Raw genomic sequence first — 21,382 nt, forward strand, 5'->3', positions numbered from 1 at the left:
TTTCTTCAATATTAGAAAAAAAGATGATGGATTCAAATAAAAGACAACTTGTACTGCATTAATTTCATAATAGACATTTATATATAGAAGTTCAACACATATTGATGTTTGTAAAATGACATGTTAAAGAGACATACATGTATATAAAGTGAAACTACAGAACTAGAACAAAAATTCTGGTTACAGATATACACATCAAAAATCTACCATCCCCATAATATTATTGCTACAGTTCCTTACAATTGTTAAAACCCAAGATCAGCTTACATTGCACACTAAAAGTTCCAAGAATATGAATTGCACGACTACATATATCAATGCAAAAAAGGAATGTATTGCTATAAATGATTCTACAATCAGCAGCAAATTGGTCACCATTCAAAAAGAAAAACAAAAAATTTAATGTTGAGAAAAAAAAAACAAGTATTTGATTCCTATGAATTACATTGTACATGTAATAAACACAAATGAAACATTAACAGGTGTATGGGGATATTTCAGAAATATTACAAGATCTATATTTAATGACCTTCTTGGAAGACATTTTGCAGATCCATTTATTCCAGCATATATTATAAGTTAATCTGATAAAACTGAGCTTTCTTAGATTTACAAAAAAAAAACTTTATTAATAAAAATTAAAAAGTTTTCATGTAAATGCCACTGCCACTCATCTTCATACATGTACATGTATTTATCGTAACACATTTTTTCTGGAAAAACGTACACAAAACAAGATAAAAGTACATTTATTTTGTACACTCATCTTGGATGAAAGCAAGAAAAGTTTTTGTAATTTCGTTCATGTGTTTAGTTGGAACATTTTCTTTGCAAGAAAAATCTAATAGACTATTTTGATGGTAGTGCTTATAATTATTCATATTTCTAACCTTCACAGAGTTAAGCACAACATACACAAGGATAACTTCTTGTTCTAAGAGACAAGTAGTCTTTTTTTCCTACCCTGGAATGCCATCAACTGATTTTAAATAATTCTGTAAAATTTTTGTAACTTAAACGTCAATGTCTTGAAAAATAAATATGCAGATGTCAGTTTTTCATTTCAAGTTTAAATAAGTCTCACACCCCTAAATATAATACTCTTGAATAAGATATAAAAATATTAAAATATTAACTAAATAAATGCAACGTGAACAAATAACTATAGATTATTGGACAACCAAATGAATATCGTGAAAAACAAAAACAAAAAAAAACTATTGTACATGTATTATAATAACAATATCCAAAAAATAGGAATGTGTACATAAATATTTAACATATCAAAGATTTTTTTTATAAAAATAAACAAACAACAAAGCAGATCCAACATATAAAGTGACAAGTTCTGACATGATCTGGTTTTCACAAAACAGAACCAGTTTATAAATACTTGTTCACAGCTTAGTTCATATGTACTTGATATGTGATTATGTTTTACGGTAAAAAGAAAAAAAAATGAAATTTAGATCACATACATGTAAACATTGTGTTTAAGGAATGTTATTGTCTTTTCACAACTAACATAGCATACATTCTTCCAATAATTTACAATGCAAATGGAAATGCATGATCTTGATGTGAACATTATATTTTTTCAAATGTAAAGGTGTCTTAATGTACAACACTACGATAAAAAAGAAAATTACTGTATAACAAGATCTAAAACATTGTGTAACACCACAAAAGCATTCACAGTGTAAGCATTGATAAATACCCTATAAAGACCAACATCAGTTCCATTTCAAATTTGGATACTTTAATACATTAACTAATGCCTAATGCAGATAAGGTATAATGTACAATGAGCAATGTGAAATATTGACTAAAATAAAAAGTTCTACTAAAAAAGCTTGTTCTTCTTCTTTATTTCCTGTTGTTTCCATGGGGCTTTAGTAATAAAATCTGAGTATTTCATCTTGAAAATCTTTTCAAAGTCTTCATTGCTAAGATGGATCTAAAAAACAAAACAAAATGAAATTTGGTTACGACACTCTAAGTATTTTAACAAGATACCATGTACATAAGTAGCCATCTCATCCAAATTATTTTTGGCACTTTTCACACAATACCCTGAGGACTAATTTATGAATCCTTCCCCTTAAATTTGTGCCTTGCCTATCTTTGCACTGAATTTTGTATAGTACCTAAAATTAGTTCATTGCCACATTCAGATATGAAGTTCTAATAAAAAGAATTTCATTAAAATTTTGAACAAATTCACCAAAGGACCCTCTCTTCACCAGTGCAAAATGCATTTCCTACCTCTCTACATGAAGGGTCAACTCCAGCAGGAAGTTCTTCAGCCGGTACTGTCAATTCATCATAGCTATATTTAGCCACATCCTGGAAGTCCGTGGAACCATTCTCTGCCACCTTAAACCAAGATAAACAATGTGTTCATATGAAACTTTCAATAGACAGAAAATGTATCCTAGTTTTGTTGTTCACTTTCATTACACTCTGAATAAGACAATATCGGTTCTTTACAACTTAATTTACGACAGACCCATGAATATTATCTTAATTAGAGGTGAATACATTTAAAAGCATGAACAAGAATTTAAAACAATTGGGAAAAATTGCTAATAATTAAAAAAAAAAACATTTTAAAAAGTTGATTTACAATCCTCTTACAAAACATTGAAATCTGACCTGCTTAACAAGAGACATAGCCTCATTTCCTTCTCCAAGTTCTTGCTTTAGTTCCTCAAATGATTTCCCCTTCTGCAAAGTCATAACATTTTTTTACGTCTGTCATTTCAAATCAGAAAATGCACAAGCCAAATGTACTAACCAATCTCAATATCTGAATTTGTGCTTATTATTTTTGAAAAGATATCAAAATAAACTTACACTCCATAACTCCCTATCCCACATTCCAAAGAAACCGGTGAAAGTTGGAGGTTCGAAACCTTGTTTGACTTTGTATATTGGGGTATCTTCATCCCGTCCTGCTGGGTCTGTTTTTACATATTCCTGGAACAAAATATAAGATTTTATTTGCAGAAGAATTTTTACCTACTTCTGATCAAGTTTTCATAATGGATTTTCTTGAAACATTCGTGAACACAGTGTACTAAGGTATTCTTCTTTATTTTTTTTTAACCAAACATTCCATAATTTTGGACACATGACTCATGAACAAAGTGTCAATAATAAACACAGACTATATGATACGCCAAAATTTCAAAATATTTTTTGCTTAAAAAAATTAAATTACACAAGAATATACTAAGAAGTACATATAATCTACAACATATAAGCATATCTCCAATTTCTACATCTTTGCTTTTTGCATACGTACAATGGCCAGTCTCTCAGCCTCATCCTTCTCCTGTTTGTTGGCGCCATTACCAATCCAGACATACACTGTGTCCCAGACGTCCAGAATCATCACATCATCAGTGACCAGGTCCTGCTGACTGAAGTCTGGGACCTCGTCCACAGTGAATCGGCCTGAGGCATTGGACACCTGGAACAGCCGGGCTGGGTGATTTGTCTCCACTTCCTGAAATACAGTTCACATTGATAATGAAATCACATTACCGTTACAAAAAAAAATTTAATACCGTATAATCCCTGTTAACCGCCCCGGGCCCTTAGAAAATTGCAAAAGGGGGGGGGGGGGGGGTCGATTATTTTAGTATTCTCTTAATAATATTCAATGTCATATTTTAACTTCAAAAAATCTTTGAAAAAAGAAATAAATTCAAAGAACCACAAAAATAATGCTTAACTTTACTTTAAGTGAAGAGAATCCACCCAAATTAAGTTAAATGATTCATTTTCCATTTTCACTTTCTTCAAATTTTGGCAGACCTTTGATACAATTCTATATGATTTTAATCACTGTACAGGGGGCCCTTATTTCCTGACAATTGAAAAAGACCTAAGGGGGCACTTAAAAGGGCAGGGGCGGTTAATAGGGATTATACGGTATTATTTTTTCTTTATATAATGCATAAAGGTTTAAATTTAAAGTGCAGGTGCATAATTTCACTTAATTTTCCTGTTGATTTAATTAGGGTTTTTAATAGGGATGTCAAATCGGTCAATTTTTAATACTCGGTTACTCGGACGTTTTTCCGATCAAGTACCCGATACTCGGTAAAAGTGTAAATAAATATAAACAAGTAAATTGAAGACTGTCATTGTAAACTCTTGTAGAAATAAAACCAGATGCACTGATAGGAGGCTTACCCGTAAATGTATTTCTGTTGTAATAAAGATGAGCACTTCGTGCCAAACACAAGATATAAAACCATAAATGGTTCACAGTGTTTTTGTTTAAAAACATAATCTGCTCTGTAATTGTAATGTAACTTATTGTCGCGTTTGACGACCAGGTATCAGTCGTCAGAGCTACATACAATATCAACTTGAATTTGATAAGTTCTCCTAACAGAGCGGATTTACGATTTTCGTACACTTTTTCAATCCTAGATTTTATAATATTACGGGACGGTTTTTTTAGTTTGGTGCAACGATGGACATCAGTTTTTTAAAATCTTTTGCCTTCAACCAGTCGTACTGGCATCTAATCAAACACAACCATATCAACAATCGCATGTGCAATGTCATCCGCTCTTTTCCCTAGAATTTACGGCTTCTTGGAGAATTGAGAATATTTCTAATTTATTTAAACATAATAGACCTTAAACGATGTTCAGTGAAAACAAATAATTAAAGTCAAACAAAAAATAAGGGTAGGTAGAAGACAGTCGAAGGTGAGAAAAGTCAGGTACCACAGGTGCTTGGTCACGATAATTACTGTATAAACACTGCCACAGGCGATAACGGTCATTTTGAGTCGTAGTAAACCCTAATTACTGTATATACAAGTGCAATGAGCATTTTACGTTTTAAAACAGTTTGTTTAATGCATTAATAAATAGGCTTAGAAATATTCAAAAATATACATCCGAGTAACCGAGTACCAATTTTAGTATTCGATACTCGGACGTTCGATCGAGTACCCGGTTATCCGGGTACTCGTTGACATCCCTAGTTTTTAAATTTGCAAAAATCTGGTAGTTACTTTGAAATGACTAATTTTTATAATTATCATATTCTAATTCAATAAAGAGGTAAAGCCACGAACCATCATATTTGGCCCTGTGTTTTTCACAAAAATCGAGTTTCTATTCATGGCCGGTATTATACGTTAATTATAAGAGGACAACATACTTCTTTTTCTTACGTAACTCATTTTATTAAATAATGCGCTGTTAGGCACGTGCGGTGGTTTGAAGATGCGACGGTTTCATAAAAACGTTCAAAAATGCCGATTTTTCCACAGATTTTCCCAAAATTAAGTGTGGCCACAGTCAAGAACAACTTTCATACTTACCATATGTATAAATATTGCTGATACGAATCTACACGCTTAATATAATCGTTGTTCATACGTGTGGCCAATATAAAATATGCCTTTACATTTAAATTTTGATGTCGCAAAGATTCACCAGTTTTGTTAAAAATTCGGAAATATTTGGTTTATATAACAATAGTTGTATAAAAATTACACACAATTTATTAATAAAATAGTCAGTAGTTCGTTTGATACGAAATTTGTGGAGAGGCATGGTCTTCGATTTATATTATCTGAATTCAAAACTCAAAAAATATGTAAGTTACATTTCTCTTCGTCAGACTTTGAACATGACGTTAAAAGTAATACATATACGTCAATTGTGACGTCATAAAGACTTTAATTATTTTAGATGGTAACTGAATTTTTTCAAGATGAATCACTTAAACTTTACTCGATATCATTAAATTACATGTATTAACAGAGGTCTATTTCTATTATCTCAAATTTGATTAACAGATTGAAAGAATCCCCCCCCCCTCTTTCTGGATCCACATCACTGTGAAAACATGGAATATCATAATCACGTTTGCCCTTCGTAATACAAGCAAAATAATATTGTGCTAGCTTGCTGCTAAACAAAATAACATTGTGCTAGCTTGTTGCTAAAATATCACTAAGAAAAAGAAATAATGTACGAAATTGAAGGATTTAGATATTAATTGTCTGCAACTCCACGAAACAAAATTGAGTATATATGTAAATTTCAAGTTCATTATAATATTACGAGAGGTAGAGTCAGCACTGTTACATATTATAGCCACAATTAACATACGTATATCAGCCATCGATCTATTTTAAACAAAATCTTCTGAGATAATTTTATGCAGGTGTAAAAAAGTAAATTTTCATACTGCTTCAAAAGCAAAATTCCTAGTTATGATGCTGTGCGTAGCTTCGCACTGAGGACATCGATGTATGTACATATGTACATGTATACTGTATATTGATATTTTCATCAATATATACTTCAAACAATTATAATTCCATTTGATACATATATAAAATACAGAAATATGTCAGTGTATTGGTGTGTCTTAGAATTCAGTATTTATAAAATATTTTCGCAACGCCCCCTTTGCAATGTGCTATAAATATTTACCTGTAGGTGTTCCAAATATTTTATAAGTAATATATGCTACAGATCGTCAGTTAGTTGGAAGTAGATGCAAGGGCAAATCTAGAGAAATTATACCTACATACACAATCGAAAAAAAAAAATCAATTTTTTAGTTTTTACAAGTGAAAAACAGACGAAGTGAAATAAATCTATTCGATAGTGTTTAGGGGGGGGGGGGGGGCTTTTCATTCAAAAATACAAACACAAATCAACAGGGTAGGGTAGTTTATTTTCTTTATTCTATAATTGTAAAAATATCCACGGCTGATCAGAGCAACATTGATTTTGTAATTGTTGCATGGTCGATAGCTTTCCATATCAAAACAGCGGGGGTGATCTGAATCTTCTTTATTGTTGAAAAATATAATATAGATCTTTAACTGCATAACATATATGGCCTTGAGGTACACTTGAACGGACTTAAATATTCCAGTTTCAGATCAAAAGGGGTATCAAAGATTATATAAAATGACAGCAGTTATTTAATACATGTGGTGTCCAAGATTATCAGAATTATCGTTGCCTTCATAGATCATAAGTTTAAAATATGCTAGCTTGGTATTTAGGATTGTGTAAATTTCACATTTTTTCTCTCTATCCCCGAGATGATAGCGATTTGATAGAAATTCGTTGAATTGGTAAATTATAAACATTACCTCCGTTGTCTGTATACCCGGTATTCGTCCATCCATGCACGGATCTAAATGAAGAGACTGGTATTTGCGGAGTTTTAAATATCTATACTAAACTAAGTAAAAGTGACCTTGGATCTCTCCTAGATGACACTGAAACCATGGAATCTGTGTTGAGTTTGTATAAAAAGTCATGGTTTTATTTGAATGGGAAACACAATCATCGTCGCAAACTACGACAAAAATGCCCATATTCTCCCAATCGGGAGGAAAGGGTTGTATGCGGACTCCAGACCGTGTCTTGAGACGATGGGGAAAACAATCCGAAACATGGGAAAGGAGTTTATGTGGGTTTATTTTGTTTATTTGGGGGGTTTGTTCTTGATTTGTTTTGTTTGTTTGCTTGTTTTGCATGAAAAGAGATTGCTGGGTTGTACGAGTAATGTATTTGACTGGAAAAAAATTCTGGATCCGCGCCTGTTCATCTGTTGGCGTTTAAAGATGTTTAAATAAAGTGGTTATAGATTTTGTAATTAATTTATAGTTTATCAAAACAAGTGCCGTCAAACGTCTTTGATTATGAATCTCGAATGATTTTCCAGTATGCATAGCAATGTACACTACCCTAGAGCTTCTACCGAAGGGATAAAACTTGACGATAAAAGAACGTTGAAGGTACGTCGGCTAAATTATATCCTTCCAAATGTTCAGCAAGTCAGCCTTCTGTTGCTTATACTATAATTTCACAACCCCCCCCCCCCCCAAAAAAAACCCACTTAATATTCACTTTTCCGTGACTTTATGGATTAATCAATACTCTGGATACAGCCAATATTCACACTGTGAATAATTTTCCCCTATTATCTCTTAATGTATCATTTTAAAAAGTTGTTTTTGATTTAACAGGACACTATAACAGTATTTAGACAATTTTTTAATCTAAGCAAAAACTAGCTGGCGGTGTATTTATCTCATGATTCTAAACTTCTTAACTGTTCTATGATAAAATTTCCCAAATTCTTAGGTTAGGGTTTATTTTAGTGGATCCCCCTTCCAATAATGTAGATATAATTACCTTCATTTAAATAACGTTAACGTCATACCGTTACAATACACATTTATGTGTATATAAATCGTCAAAAGTCATGACGTTATACATGTAGATTTTACTTGAAAACAATACCAATTTCAAACGACTATAAAAAGAAAACTGGAAAAGATATCACTAAAAAATAAATTGTGTTATAACCCACAAAGTCTCTCCTATCACAGAATAAAATTTTATTCATTTTGGTGACAGGGCATATTTTTGCACTTCGTGGCTTTACCTCTTTGATCTTACAAAAAATCCAGGAAAAGAACTCTGTTGATAGCTCTCACAAACATACCTGGAGCCTCTTATCATTGATGTAAGGTTTCTTTCCTCCCAAAACGGTCCAGAAATTGTCCTTCTCTTGACCTTCAAATACCATGACCGGCTCTCTGTCAAACATACATATATGCTATACATTTGTAGTGCACATTTACATACACATTATGCTCGACAAAAAATCTGATAAGCTAGTAACTCTACATAAAAAAGGTGATTTTATTTCTACACCTACCTTGGTGATCTGCTTGTGACTTTTTTGGCCATTTCTCTTTCATCCCCTGTGCTACCCTACAAACAGTAGAAAGTTCAAATACATGAATGTGTCCAAAACCCTTAATAAATCACTCAAGTGAAATAAACCATAAAATTTAATCAATGTGAATTGAGGTCCCTATACCTTACCTTTCCACACCAGATGAAGACTTGAGTTTTGGTGAAAATAACAAAAACATCATTTGTGTTAAGAGATGAGGCATCCATTTCCACCTGTGAAAAGAAGAAAAGTTAATTTTCAAAATCTTCTAATTCACTGCCTGCATAGTTAATAATTCTGATTCTAGTACATAATACTGCTAAAATACCTGAACAGCTTTAGTGTTGAGTTGGTTTGTCCCCCTGACTTGAAGCATGTAACTGTCTCCCGGCCCATCAGCATTGTTGTTCTGTTGTCCACCCCATCCAGCATGTCCACCCTAATACAACCAGACAATTTATCATTGATTAATGAAACAGATCAATTTAATATTGAAAAAACAACAAAATATGAAATAAATAATTAAACTGACGATTGACTTACAGAGAAGATGATCATTTTGCCATCAAACATGGACATGAAGTGGGCTGGCTCTTTACCCTGTACCACTCGAACCTGCAAATAACCATAACAAAAACTTATTCCACAGTTCATAACAACATTGCAATTAACTCATAAAATAAAATATGAAAAAAACTTAAATTCATTCTATTGCTTTTAACATATTAGCACTAGCTTGGGTAGATTTTAAAATCCTTTACTTGAACAGCAGCCCCTCCTAGCTTATCATCCAGCTCCACTGCCTTTAGAGCTGATGTCCCTTTCTCGTCTGTGGTGGCCTTGAGTCCCTGCCAGTAGTAGATGACGTGGTTTTCTTTCCCTGCCACTTGATAGGTGTACTGTATAACATAGCAGTCCCCAGCAAAGAATTGTCCCATGTACTTGGCATGTATGGGTTCCAAATCAAAGTCCTTTACTCTCCAAACCTACATATATGTAAAAGATGCGTAAGCTGAGTGATTATAGGTAGATTTTATGCTCAGACTTCAAAGTACACAATGCATAAATGATGTTAGAAAAACATTTTTATTGAAAGAAATATCAAAAATCATAGTCCAACTATAAAAGCTTAGCTACTTATTTAATGCAAATCATGAACCTGTTTTCATTAAGTTTTACTGTCTGTACACAGTCTACAATACATGTACAAAGAAATCTTTTAACCTAATAGTATTTTTCATGTGTTGTAGAGTTCTAAAGACAAAAATCCTATATGATAAAAAGTAAACAAACTATATGATGTTGATCAGTTCTACTAACCTCAACTCTTCCTGACCCGTCATCAAACATCTGAGTCTCGGCAGCCAGCTGCTGGTTAGAGTGAAGAGTAGAAGCATCAAACTTGGTCTGGATGGTTTTGGCTGCAAAAGAAATCATAAACTTTTTATTTTGTTCCCATAACAAAAGATGGAATTAAAATTTTAACATTAATTCCTCTGACAATCAATTCTATACTTACCGACTCTGTTGCGACTGTAGACTTTGCCTGTAATGGGAGGCTGGGGCCAGTCCTTGAAGAGACATTTGAAATCGGAGGGTTCACCCCCCTCCACAACACGAGTGACATTAGTACTGGTGGGTAGGTTCTTCTTCTTTATGAAACCCTGAAAGAAAGAAGAAATTGTTTTCTTTTTAATACTTTAAATTACAATGTAACACACATTTTTTTCAATTTTTTTAAGTGTTACATTTAAAAAAGTATTGATATTTTACAAGCAAGATATGCTTTTGAAATACTGATGCCTGAATATAACAGTTCATGGCTAAGGGTGAAAGTTTTTTTAAAAGTAGGCTAAAATCAAACATCAAGGGTATAAGGTTGGTACCAAACATTTAAGCCTTGTCACAAGGAATGAAAAGGTGCATCTTAATTTACATAAAACACATTCTGTAGTACACTGACAGGACGTCATCCTTTTTCAATAGAACTAGGATAATTTACAAGAGAGACAGTGTTGTACTCTAAATTAGACATACATATAACTATACATACCAAGGCATTCCTCATTGCCTCAGATCTTTCTTTCTTGGAGGATTTCTTTCCAATCCAGGCCCAAATACCAGCACTGCCATTGTCAATAATGTAGGACTCCTAGAGAAAAAATAAAACATTGAAGTTAATACATCTTGTTTATTAATGAGGATCACTCAAGAGTTTAACTTGACTAACAATAACATAATGTATGAAGACTTAACCAACTTACACCAGAGTCAAGGTCAGACTTTAGAAGTGGTCCACTCTTGACCTCAGAGACTTTGAGGGTACCATCATCTTCTGAACAGCTGCATAAAAGAATATGTACTTAAAAATATACAGCCTAAAATGCATTACAAAATCCCTTCACTTATTCTTATGTAAACATCTTCCAAGTTCATTGTTTTCACTGAATTTGATCAGGACTCACACATAAAGTTTAAGCTCAGAGCTGCCCTTCCTCTCGGCCACCTCATCTGCTCCTCCTTCATCTTTTGATTTGATTTGATCTTTGGAACTCAACGACAGGTGCTTTTCAAATTCCTAAATTGAAAGAGTAAAGCTTAACATACACACTATCATCAGAAAATTAAATATTACCAGTATTTAACAAGTGTATTTTCTTTCGCAGTGCATTCTTATATCTAAATATGATAAATAATGCATAATTGTATTACGTCTAATTCATCCTTGGCCATTTCTTTCTCTTGCCCATCCTCCACTACGACAATGTTGGCTTTTCCTCTCTCATCTCTCAAATGTCTAGCATGTTCCAATGCCTGCAAAGACAATAAATTAGTAAAGGACCTAGATCTTCATGGACTTATTAATCTGTTAGGGTCATCTGTGTTGATTTTTTGATGTCTCACCTTGATTCTCTCTGTGCGACTGGCCTCTTTTCCCACCCATACAAACAATACCAGACCTGTGTCCAAGATGTATGCATCACCATGGTTCATGGATGACCAGCCAATAGGTGTCTGTAAAAAAAATATTGTTTACATTTGTGGATCCCAGTTAAAAATTACCCCCTATAACTCTCCACATAATTAAATTCAAGGAGTGTTGCAAGAGATATTAAAAGAAAATTGCAAAATACCATAATTTATGTACATATCAAATTCAATATGTAATTCTTAAAACCACAAATATTTTTCAGTTTCATAACACTAGCAAATATTGTACATGCATCAGTACATGACAAAATGTTTCATCTCTTCACCTCTGATACTCTGACATGATGTTTTCCTTTGACATGTAGGAGTCTCTGCTTAAATGTGTGTTCCACATGGTTAAAGCCTGATTTATGACCTCCATCAGAATATCTAGAAAATTGGAGAGAGAAAAAATTGCATCATTCAATGGATTCAGTCATTTTCTAAAAATTAAGCTAACATCGTTTTCCACTAATGGTTTAGCAATTAACACCTCTTTTTGAAGTCAATTACCAAAAAAAAACTCTTTTGAACTTTTGCGAAAAATGCTCATTTGAATAAAAACTTATATCTATACCTGACTCCTCCTTTTGACTTGAAATAATTGAGGAAGCGTTTTGATTCATGACCTTCGACCTCTCTGTGTTGAACAGGTGCCCCTCCCAAGTAATCATCAAGTTCTACTGTTTTATATGCTGCTACACCTGCTTCATCCTATATCAATATATTTTAAACTTACATATTATTATACATGTACATCTCTTCAAATCTTACTTCAACTCAATATATACATGTATTTCCAACATCTGTCAAGATTTTTTTGCTTTTAATTTTTTTTTGTAGGAAATTAATATCAATTTATTGAAATAAATTAGCTGAATCAGCTTTCATATTACCCAGAAAACCAACAATCTGGTTTTTTGCCAGAGGATATGTTTTTTTTTTTATGTGTGCTTTTTATTGCCTTCTTTTTTCAGTGCTTTGGCAATTTGACATTTAAATACCCACAACTACCTGTGCTTTCTGATCAACATTCCAATCACATCCACACGTTTTCACAATGTCTACCTCAGAGCCATTGGTCTTAAAATCTAAATAAGCTCTCAATATATATACCTTTAATTCTGCACTCTGCCTTTTTTTTTTACACAGTTTAATCAGGCCACAAAGACATGCCTGAGTTAAGGTTAGGTTGGTAGCTTTAAATGAGTTGAAGTGACACAACCTTGGGAAAAACAAACTCTGATAAGATGCTGATCATACCTGTGTCGTCTCGGAGCCCAGCCAGAAGTGAATGTTAGCATCCAGGCTGCCCTTAATTTCCTTAATCTGAAATCAAACAGGGTAGGCTTTTAGGATATTAACACCAAAACTTGATCCCTTCCTTTTAAACTACAGGAACTATCAAAATGATCAATACCCTTATGTGTACATGTGCTGCCACAAAGTTAAGTAAATACATAATTCTTGGATAAAAATCTTATGAGCATAAAAATAATATCTTAGTATAAATTTTAAACCTACAATTTCACTATTCTATGACATTTTATACTGGTTTTATTTAGGGAAAAATGAAATCAAACTCTGAACTGTAATAACAATTACATAGCTTCTTCTGCAACATCTTACATAATGCATGTGCAGTACATTATGTAGAGAGTAGAATGTTGCACCACTACTCCATTTATTCTTAAATTTTTGATTTGAAATGACTGCCTTTGTTTTATCAGGAACTTTGATGACAAAAACAAAGCCAAATGCCATGCAAGTTATCTTCATGTGACCAAATAGTTTTAAAGAAGGTCTCAAAGCAAAACACACAGTATATCCAAGCAAGCCAATATCATAACCCATTTATCCTTTGGACCTAAATCAAGTATGCATTAATTATCAATGATAAATTGATAAGTAGCATTAAATTAAAAGACTTATAGCATATATAAATACAACAGATTTCTAATCAACTGAAGACAGGGCTTGACTTCCTTTTTACCCCTTATAACATAAAATGATTCCATAGAAATAAAAATATCTGAAATAAATATGAGCTTGATTTTTGGCAAAGTTGAACTTTTACGACTCAGTGTTCAATGAGCCATATTATAAAGTTTTGGACATGTTGCTCTAATGTATTTAAGATAGAGAGATATAGTATGGATGCATGATGACTATTTGAAATGACTAACCAGGGTTGTCCCTAGAACCTGGGGGGTGGAGAATATATTTTCCTGCTTATAATGACACCCCCCCCCCACCAGTTATTCTAGAATTCCCCTTGTTCCCCCTGTGAGGGAAAGAACCCTAGACTCTTTCTACTTTTTTAAATATTCTCTGCTATTATAATTCTTAGGGACAACCCTGACCTATCATATCTCAACTTTGGTATGTGTTTCATGAAAAATATGCTTTAATATGCACAATGTATGAAATTTTCATTTCATCAGGCCTTGGTTTGTCAAATTTTGGATTGATTAGAAGTCCAAACAATGCTCGTCTAGCTACAAAGTCAAAAGTTACCTAATGAAATCAGTAATAATAAGCAATCTTTACTTGCAGTAAAAAAATTACCCGAAATCTCATTTCATGCAAATCTTTTTAACATTTCTTTGTCTAGGGGATACAAATACGAGGGGCGTTCAATAAATAATGTCATTAGCTCGATGACATACAACATAGAAATCATATGACATTAAGCTAGACTTTCTCTCATTATTGAATCTCTAATGAGTTGATAACAGTTTATGTGACCACTTTTCATCACATAGTTTCATCGTGAGAAGCTGGTAAACAAGGGCTATTCGAGACACTGCATTATAAATGAATTGTAAAGAATCAGTAAACTAGAGTGAAAATAAAAGCTTCATTAAAGCTGCTGTAAAACGTGTTACAAATCCCAAAGAAATTTTCACTGAAATATGTGACATTTGCATCAACCAATGCCTGTTTTATAGACAAAGAAGCAAGTGGATTTCAGTGATAAAAAATTATATAATGGGCATCAAAAATGGGTACCGTTTTTGCCAACAAAAATTATAACAAGTTATGTACTATTTACCCAATTTCAACAAATAATATCTGATGATGTACGACTGACTTTAAGACACATAGCAAATTTGATTGTATGTCTTAACAATTATTTTAAAATATCAGTAACTGTAGTTATCCAAGTTTGTTTCATATTCAAATAGATAATGGAACATAAATCTATTGCTTAAAACCATCAAGACAAAATTTACCATAAGAAGTACTTGATAAAAACAGCAATGGTCCGACAAGAGCAAAGGTATGCAAGAACACAAAGACAGATTTATATGCAATTTTCTTAAATATTAGTGGTACTGTTGTTCAATTTCGTATTCGGAGAGACAGTTTAATTTTTGGAGGAGTCTAGAAAGCAATCTTTTTGCAAAAAAATCGAAAGGTTTATTAGAGGAAGGACCTAGAATCAGGAATCCACTACATTAAATTTCTTCATGACAGCGTCCAAACCCTGCACCCCTTAAGAGTTAGGGGTTTTCGGGATAAAAAGAAAGTCAATATTTTTTTCACATTAACAATATTCTGTAGATCTTTTACCTTTTGACTTGTTTCTATTTCCAAACTTGAAAAACCACCTTTCAGAAAGAAAAAAAACAAGTCCAGGAAATCATTGGATCTGGTATTTTCCAGTATACTAAGGGTCATACCCCAAAATGTGTTCTAAATACAATCAGAAATTAAATAAAAACTTTAACGGACATCTATTTTAATAAAAAGAGATTAATAAGTAAAATCATGAAGACTACATCATTAAAAAGCGTCTTTTGCTTCTTTCCGAGCCCCGATGACATTATTTATTGAACGTCCCTCATATATCAAAATTTATCCTGCTTTACTGTACTATAAATGAATCAATGCAAAACAAGCATTCAGCAGAAATAATATTTTATAAAGCATGCGAAAACAGAACAAAAAGCTAAGTTCAATTCATCTGTGATAATTCACTACATTTCCACTCAATAGCATGCTAAAATTGGGCATCCCAATATCTGTGAAAATAAAGGTTTCCATAACAAGGGCATGCTTATAATGATGGTGACAAGTGTGCAACAACTTGACCAAGCTTTTATAATGATGGCAAGTGTCCCAATTTCAAGAACATGCTTTGAATAATGATGGTAATTGCTCCAATGTCAAGGACATGCTTTAAATGATGAGAGCAAGTTCCCACAATGTCAAGGTCATTTTTTCCCAAAACATGGTGGCCAGTGTGCCAATGTCAAGGCTATGCTTTTAATGGTGGTGGCAATTGTGTTCCAATTTCAACAACAAGCTTTTACTGATGTTCATAAGCTTTGACTACAGATACATGTACCAGTTTATACCTTAATGTTCACGCCTTTGATGTCTCCTTCTTCAGATAACTATAGTTTGTACATAAAATTCTACTTATTAACCTAACTATATCTGTTCACACTGAAACATTGTATCATTTGCAACTTAAAGAAACATACTGTAAACACGAATCTAAGAAAATTTTTAATTTAATCTTCACATACTACCACTAAAACATACATGCAAAAGCTTTATATAATATAATGAATGATATTGAAAATTAAATCAAAGAGAAGATATTAAAATTTTGAGATGCAAAAAGTTTTGATGCAAAAAGTTTTGAAAGTGCAGATACATGTAATTATATTTCTATTGATATATTCATCTCAAGAAGTGTTGCATGTGTAAAGATGAATATAGAGGTCATCTGAATTTATTGAACTTACAGAGAGGATGATGTAGGAGTCACCCTTATAGAAGCTGCCATATTGTTCTCGAGGAACGGCCACAACTTTCATGTCCTGAAATTAAAGTTTATTAAACACATGCTTCTTGAGGTAACATTAAAATTTAAACAATGGCAATGTTGCTTTTTTTTAAAGAAATGATACATTTTTAAGAGAGCAATAAAAAATTTGTAATTTTTCTGTACAATTATATGATTCATTTGCAAAATTATTGTGTGGTGATTATACAGAATAAAAAATTGACAAATTTTGAATGCATGTACAAGCTGTGATTTACATGTTAAATCTATGTACTGATTTACCTCGATTCTCCATATGTAGAATCCAGACCTCCCTTTCTGAACACTGCGAAATGCTGGATCCACATTCATTTTTCACAAGTCCAATGTTTCTGAAAGAGCAATATCAAAAAAGATTAGCATAAATTTACAATCTCACAATCTAATTAAAATGCAAACTTAAGGTAAAAATAATTAATCAAATCTCTCAAGGTACTCTGAACAGTTTCATGATCCTTGCATAATTTTGATGGAAGTAGGTTCATGTATACACAAATAGCGATAACCGTACATATCTTATCTTTCACTAATTACAAGGCTCATTTTCATGTGTACAAAGGCTAACGGGGGATTCAAAATAAATGATTTTATGATATTTATGGTTCACTGATGTGTCAATGTGATAATCTGACAATATACATTTGTCTACCCTTAGGATTTCAACTAAAGCTCATTCAACCACATTTCAAACTTGCCATAACATATAAAAATTTGGATTTTCAACTCATAAACAAATGTCAAAAGATACAGGTAAACAATAATTGTAACTAAATATATGCATGCTCCCTACAGTGTTGTATTGTAATATGAGCATTTGTAGACATTATCCCTATAATTATGTCTTATTCATAAATAAAACAAACATTTAAAAATTAAGATTTTGGTTGCTAATCCTTTAGACACTTCCTAGCTTCCATTACCTCTAATCTTACAAATTGAATCTTTGAAATAATCCCTAGGTTTATAGGAAATAATTATTTTTTCATTTTGGTAAGTGTGTTTCGCATTAATCCGGCCCATTCGACCTGGTCATCCTCGCCTGATTGACAATGCAGATAGAGCCGTTACAATAATGTAATGACATGATTATCCATCAATAATAGACCTGTCACACCACTGACGTATCTGTCCCACACCACATTCCTTTGCTCGTCATCACAACTTGTAGTAGGGTGTGAAGATTTAACTGTGAGGGCCTGATTTTCCTGTTCAATGTTACACATGAGTGACTCTGGGCCCCTGGGACAATTTGGGTGGTTTTCAATCAGAGATCAATATTTATTTACTTGTGTATAAGATACTTCAACAGTCTTTTATATATATGAAAGGCATACTTTGAATGCCCTTTTGTGCATCTTCAGTTACCTGATGTCTAGTAGAAATGCAGTTATGCATCCATGCATGCAGCTTTACTCTACAATTCTACATATGGACAATTGAATGATTACCTTAAATTGATGCAACTACATTACAATATAGCACCTAGCTTTTCTTATCATAAATTTGCAAATGCAATTTGATATCTTAGGCAAATTGGACACTTCGATCTTAAATTGTTATATAGCCACACTGACCCTAAAAGAAAATAATCTGAGATTATCTTGTGGCTAGACCAAATAAGGGAATGTTATAACTGTCTTTAAAGTTGACAAAAACTTTACTCTGTCACACAATAGCTAGAATAAACATAACATGTCATAACAGTACACAAGTGCAAGATGATTGAATAGTTTAAAGCCCACACCCCTGTGGATATCCAAGAGGCTTAGTACTGTCCATGCCACTATACAATAAAATAACTTCCCTTTAAAAGATTTTTTTTCATATTTTCAAAAAAGTGGCAAATAGAGATTCTGCATTTTCTCATATTCTTTCAATTGAAGAAAATATTTTGAGCACTTAAGAATTAATTTCTCAAAAAATAAGACTTTTTCTTATCATGTGCACAAACAGTTTTGGGAATGTATAAAAAGAAGTTTAAAAAATGCACACACATATTGACTTCTTATTAAATACTTCAAATGGTATTAAAAACCTAGTTTAGTCTACCATACTATTTGTTCTGTAAAATGTTCAGTCATTTAGGAAATCATCCAAAAAATATCCTACATGCAATTTTATTAAACTGGTTTGAAGGAATTAAAGACTGCGCATTCCATCATCAAATTTAAAGGTATTGTATTCTTTTTCCTCATGAAGTGTAACACAGTCTGTCATCACTGTGTAGGGAGTTGAGTTATGGAAAATATAAAGAGAAGAAAAGACCATTATTTTTCAGTCATATATACATCTCATCATAAACTTTGTCAACATACACTGTACTCAATCCAACACAAGGAACTTCATTCATATTTAGTCATTTGAAAGCTTTATGAGAATATTTTTACGAGTGATAAAATATATACGTACAACCTATTATTCTTTTCAGCACATAAGAAATATCGCATTTAGTCAGACTTGCTATTTATCAAACACCAAGATCACTCTGAATCATTAAATTTCTCCCAAGGCTATTAACTTTTTGTATCAATATACGGGGAAATTGGCAAATCGAATTTATACCGTGTGTTTAATGAACTTGCAGCAAAGTTAGAAGAAATTTAATCTTTACACTAAAGATGCTAACCATACTGGAATATTCTGTTACAGATACGATGTATTCTACCTTTACTGTGACTTTATTGAAAATAGCAAAAATGTTCAGTTTGTTACGTCTTCAATATTTCCCAGACTATATAAAGGTGAATGTGCTGCTATCATATCAAAAAAAGATTACTAATTATTCTACAGACATGCCAAAAAATGATTTTTTCCTTTCTAGTTCACAAACAGGATTTTAGCTGTCCTATAAAAATGTTTCAAATGTTAGTATATTTTTACAGATGCTTCTACATTAATTACAGAGCTACTGTTATATGCATTTAGAATCTCAGTAAACAGATCATGCAGAAAGAAACCCAATATAATTAAAACATTGAAGAGACTGGGGGTAACACCATCATTTTTCTAAATGCAGGTATAACAAAATATGTATTTGTTCATCTGAATTCATATGCCATGCCATAATGTTCAACACTTTGAAGCATCTTGTAGAAACTCCCATTAATGGTGACATTTAAAGTTTGATCTGTTTTGCACCCTAATTTAACACCAGAGTTATCCCCTCCCACATGACATTACATACAGAGTGCTTTTTGAACCATAAGTGCATAATGTACATTTCAATACTATTTTCATTGCAAGTTTATTTCAAATCAGCAGATAGATGTGAATAAGCATCTGAGATAATATTTATGAAATAATTCCCTGTGCAATATATTACTTCTTGACTAAAAATAATTTCCTTTACTGGTCAGAATGTTCCTCTAATATAAAACTATTTCATTAGATCTGAGCTCTGAGCAATGCCTTTAAAAGTAACAAAAAAAGCAGATGAAATGACTTATCCCCTAGCTGTGGCTATTGCATTTTTTGTAAATGGACATAAGCTGTTTCTTGCTTTACAGAAACAAGATGACTGATTGAGTCATCTGTTATTTGTCTTCTTTTCATAAGTAATAAACCAATGGTATATATATGTCATGTTACTCATAACTGTTCATTATATAGCCAATAAAAAGGGATCTCTCTCGAATGCTGTTCCCTTAAATTTTTTTGCTAGACAATTGAAAGACTATTATTATATGCTTTACTAAAAATATAAATTGATATACATTGTATTTCTTTAAATTGTCATAAAAGACATCTTTAAATTTTAAGAAGTGGAAGAGGACAAAAATGCTTCATATACCTCATATAACACAGACTGTCATTTTATTAAGAATAAATCATTATTGTGAAATTGGCAAATTTAGCTGACATTTATTTCATCTAATTATGCCTTCAAATTTAAGTGTTACGTACATTCTGGGAGTTCTCTCAACTCTGTTGTATGAACATTAAAACTGCAATTAACTCATTAACACTTGAAGCAAAGAAATGCAAAATAAGCAATATGCAAATTTCTTACATGTGAAAATTATAGTATTGTATGATTCTTTGCCTTGTAGCAATTGTAACAATTTGGAGGTAATTAGTCTAGGATTCATACAAGGCATAACAAGAAAATGTAGAATCGGTGTGTCCTTCAAGTTATTTCAAAATACTCTCCAAGGTACACTAGCAAATTCTGCTGCACATAACTGTGTTACTGGGTGTGTTGTGGTAGAAATCTTTAGAAAAGAGACACGCTTTTCAACCCCTCTGACAACCTACTGGGCTACTACAGAAGTGTTGCACTTAATGAAATTACTGATGCTGCACTGAGAAATGTACATAATTAATAGAGGACACACTGGACACAGGCGTGACTAGCATCGCTTATGTAGCGTAGTGTAAACATCACACACGGCCAGGTTCACACTTTTGAATATACGACATGCTTTACTGACAGATATTGCTGCATGTTACACACAATAAATTTAACAAAAATACATTGAAAAGGGATAAGTAAAATCAATAGATAAAGAATTTATACTTACTATCCGCAAACCGGTCCAGGTAGAATTTAAATAAAAATCTGGTTATCGAACTTGTGCTACCGTAAAGGTATGTCAGTAAAAATAGAAATTCGACCGAGACTGTCCCGCATTAGAATGAAAGGGGCCGTTTGATTGGTTGTAATATTGATTGCGTGCGACAGGTGCGAAAAAGCAGACGATGACTAATATTTCCCCCATGCAGACAACTTTGAGTTCAAGATAAATACTCGGCGATTGTTTACATAAAATACCGAATATCAACACATGTTGTTAATTAAACTATAACTCTAATACAGCTTCA

General features: G+C 32.6%; 1 protein-coding gene across 2 annotated transcripts; it reads right to left on the minus strand.

The window, feature by feature from the left end:
• Positions 1-44: 44 nt before the first annotated feature.
• On the minus strand, positions 45-21,344 carry LOC134231650 (advillin-like). Of its 2 annotated transcripts, XM_062713635.1 has the most exons (25): positions 21,082-21,344; positions 16,805-16,893; positions 16,482-16,556; positions 16,086-16,124; positions 12,985-13,050; positions 12,299-12,435; positions 12,009-12,111; positions 11,656-11,766; positions 11,464-11,565; positions 11,217-11,329; positions 11,016-11,094; positions 10,805-10,903; positions 10,271-10,415; positions 10,072-10,172; positions 9,513-9,737; positions 9,295-9,366; positions 9,080-9,190; positions 8,901-8,984; positions 8,731-8,786; positions 8,515-8,608; positions 3,308-3,511; positions 2,857-2,979; positions 2,656-2,727; positions 2,266-2,376; positions 45-1,957 (listed from the first exon to the last, which is right to left on the minus strand). In XM_062713635.1, the coding sequence occupies exons 2-25, from the start codon at positions 16,871-16,873 to the stop codon at positions 1,844-1,846; spliced, it is 2,505 nt and encodes an 834-aa protein (XP_062569619.1). In that variant the 5' UTR covers positions 16,874-16,893; positions 21,082-21,344; the 3' UTR covers positions 45-1,843. The 2 variants fall into 2 exon arrangements, with proteins under 2 accessions (XP_062569619.1, XP_062569620.1); XM_062713636.1 differs by lacking the exon at positions 16,086-16,124.
• Positions 21,345-21,382: the final 38 nt, after the last annotated feature.

This window comes from Saccostrea cucullata, unplaced genomic scaffold (assembly GCF_032062105.1).
Source record: "Saccostrea cucullata isolate Sc308-1 unplaced genomic scaffold, CSIRO_AGI_Scuc_v1 ctg89, whole genome shotgun sequence".
NCBI lineage: Eukaryota > Metazoa > Mollusca > Bivalvia > Ostreida > Ostreidae > Saccostrea > Saccostrea cuccullata.